Source organism: Coenobita brevimanus, chromosome 52 (genome assembly GCF_032717465.1).
Source record: "Coenobita brevimanus isolate Jiangsu-jjx chromosome 52, ASM3271746v2, whole genome shotgun sequence".
NCBI classification, from domain to species: domain Eukaryota; kingdom Metazoa; phylum Arthropoda; class Malacostraca; order Decapoda; family Coenobitidae; genus Coenobita; species Coenobita brevimanus.
This window is the reverse complement of record NC_137005.1, coordinates 7,402,812-7,405,434: the sequence shown is the minus strand read 5'-3', so window position 1 is coordinate 7,405,434 and position 2,623 is coordinate 7,402,812. Positions and strand designations below refer to the sequence as shown.

General features: G+C 45.9%; 1 protein-coding gene across 1 annotated transcript in view; it reads right to left on the bottom strand.

Annotated features, from left to right (window-relative positions):
- Window positions 1-2,469: 2,469 nt before the first annotated feature.
- LOC145400387 (LIM/homeobox protein Lhx9-like) overlaps window positions 2,470-2,623 on the bottom strand; it is a 134,246-nt gene continuing 134,092 nt past the window's right edge. The window contains exon 6 of the mRNA XM_080272902.1: window positions 2,470-2,623. This exon is cut by the window's right edge and continues 65 nt beyond it. Coding sequence (XP_080129028.1) covers window positions 2,470-2,623 — 154 coding nt within the window.

Genomic DNA, 2,623 nt, shown 5'->3' with positions numbered 1-2,623 from the left:
CAATAAATTTCCTTCCCTGTCTCTAATTGGTATTTCCTTGCGTTTACCTGCATTACCACTCAGTTCTCTAATCGATTCATATGCTATTCTTTGACTCTGTCCATTAACATCCAGCCAGAAAACATGCCACTCACTTAGCCCAATTCTTTAACTCCCCTACTCTGGATCTCATAATTCCCCACAGCATTACATAATTACAAGGGTTCTATTGCCTTTGTTATACTAATAAAATTTTGATTTGGAGCTAGTTTGGCTGTGAAGTCTTTGGTAGCTGAATTAATGGAGCTAAAAGTACAATTTCTGCATGAAATATTTACCCATACCAGGTCATCGTTGCTAAGAAGAATTTTGTCTGGTTGTATTTTCAGAGCTGATATTCTTTCGTCTGGTTGTAAAGTTTTTTGGACTTGAACGAGTGACTGCGTAAATTTTAACAAGCAGTCCTATTATTTTCGGGAATAATTTTGTTTTACTGAATTTTTCGCTTTTAGTTTTACACTGCTTTGGCTGTGACGTGTTTGGTGGCTGTATGGATGAAAATGAAAGTGAAAAAAAAAAAAAAGTCAGTCTTATACACAATTTAGGCTCAAGAGAATTGTGAATATTATAAAAGATAATTTAACTTTCACTCTAGTTTGGTTGTGAAGTGTTTGATAGCTGTATGAATGAAGATAAAAGTATAAACAGGCCATCTCATATGTAACTCAGGCTCAAGATTGTTTAAGATATGACCCCTCGTCCACTCAGACTGCCGGGTTAATTTTTCCACTCCCACCACTCCACTCCTCCAGGCAGCAATAGAGATTCACTGACGATTTAACCCCTGGATGCCGGGTGACGTAATTTTTAGCTTTTTCTTGATGCTAACAGGCGGTTTTATTCACCCTGACAGGCATCTAGTAAGGAAGGGGTGAATGAAGGCTTTATCTGACTGCTGTGATGATTTTTCCTGTGTAAAAAAATACAGGTTCTCTCTTCAATCTGACTGCTGGTTTGAAAAGCCTCTCTACCTCTCTAAAGCTGAATCATATCGTATGGCAGCAACAAGATTAAACTAAGAAATACATCACCGGGTTGGAGGGGTTAAGAGATTTGGCTTGATATGATCCTTCTTTGAAGAATGTAAGAAGCAAGTGTTTGTGTGACGAAGCGTGTTGACGCCGTTTTTTACACTAAGACTAAGGGCAGAGTCACACAAGTTGTTTTCTGGCAACTTTTCCCGGGCAACTTGATCTTTGACAGTGGCTTTTGGGGGGGTTCTTGGGGACTTTTTGTGGGTTGCCAGGGACTTTTTTCCAGGCAATTCGATCTTAAACGGCAACATTTTCGAGGCGACTAACGACTTTTCACAAGCATCTTGATCTTGATGGCTACTTTTTCGCTCTGTTGGCAATTTTTCCTGGCAGCTGCAATGGCTCTTGTGACAGTATTTTCGTTTCTTTTAAGTCACCAAGAGAACATGTTTATTTTAAGGTTGCTAGAGAATATACATGTTTATTTTAAGGTTGCTAGAGAATATCACCAAGATAGAGTTGCTGGGGAAAAGTTGCCGAAAATAAATGCTTGCGTGACGCTGCCTTAAGAAATATGGAAACACTGGAATCACTCAGAGTCCCGCGTACAGGCGTGACCAAACAACTGAGTGCAGCAGCGGTGTTATCGTATCAATAAATAGACTGGCGATATAAAGAACTTTGTATACAGCGCACAGCGGAGTAAATTATTAGTGTGATGGACCTGGCTGGCAGTTTATGTCCGTTCCCAGCACCCTCACAGGAATATAAACTGTTTCCATGTTTTACACACTGTCACGTGGAGTTCACATATCACCGGAACCCCACTGACCGTAACTATTTATCACTTTGTTCGGAATAACACTGAGAGATTCTTCCACTTTTGTGTCCGTGTTCCTCCAACAAAATTCACCCTCCCCGGAACCTGCCACTAGTACAGTTCCTGGTAGGTGGTGTGGCCATTTGTGCCCTCGCCCGCCTCGTCCTCGTCCCCTTCCCCCTTGTCGCTTCCGGGTTCCTCCTTTATGGTGCTGGGATCGCGAACGGAAGGAAGGGCACCAGTCAGGGATGCAGGGGACCGTGCACCTATAAACGCATGACTGTCCTGACTGGAAGACCTCTCATCGGTGCTGTAGGTCTCGCTTTCATTTCCCTCTGAGACAGGAAACAGCGAAAAGCCCCCATGTTCTTTGACCTCCGCTAGTCTGTGTTCCTCGCTAAAGGGAAACGCGCCTTGGAGGAACATTGGGAGGTGGGACGGGGGCGTTGATGCAGACGAGGAAGGGTGATCGAGGGAGTGCGGACGGGGAGAGAACGACGAAGGGTGGTCTGGCGGAAGAATGTGCGGACGTGGAGAGATCGACTGGTGGAGCGGGAGGACCATGTGTGGGTGTGGATGTGGCGGTGGTGGGGGAGGCTGCTGCAGGTGTCCATCACTCTGCGAGAAGGACAGGTGTCAGAACATCTGCTGGTACGAAATCTGGGAGCTGTTGCCGCTTTCCTCAGGGCTCATGGCGGAGGGGGGCACGGAGGGCGTGTCTGGGTACTCCCCCGCTGACCCCTCCCCCTGCGCCCCCCCCTCCCCTAGGCCCCCCTCGCTGCCCCCAGAC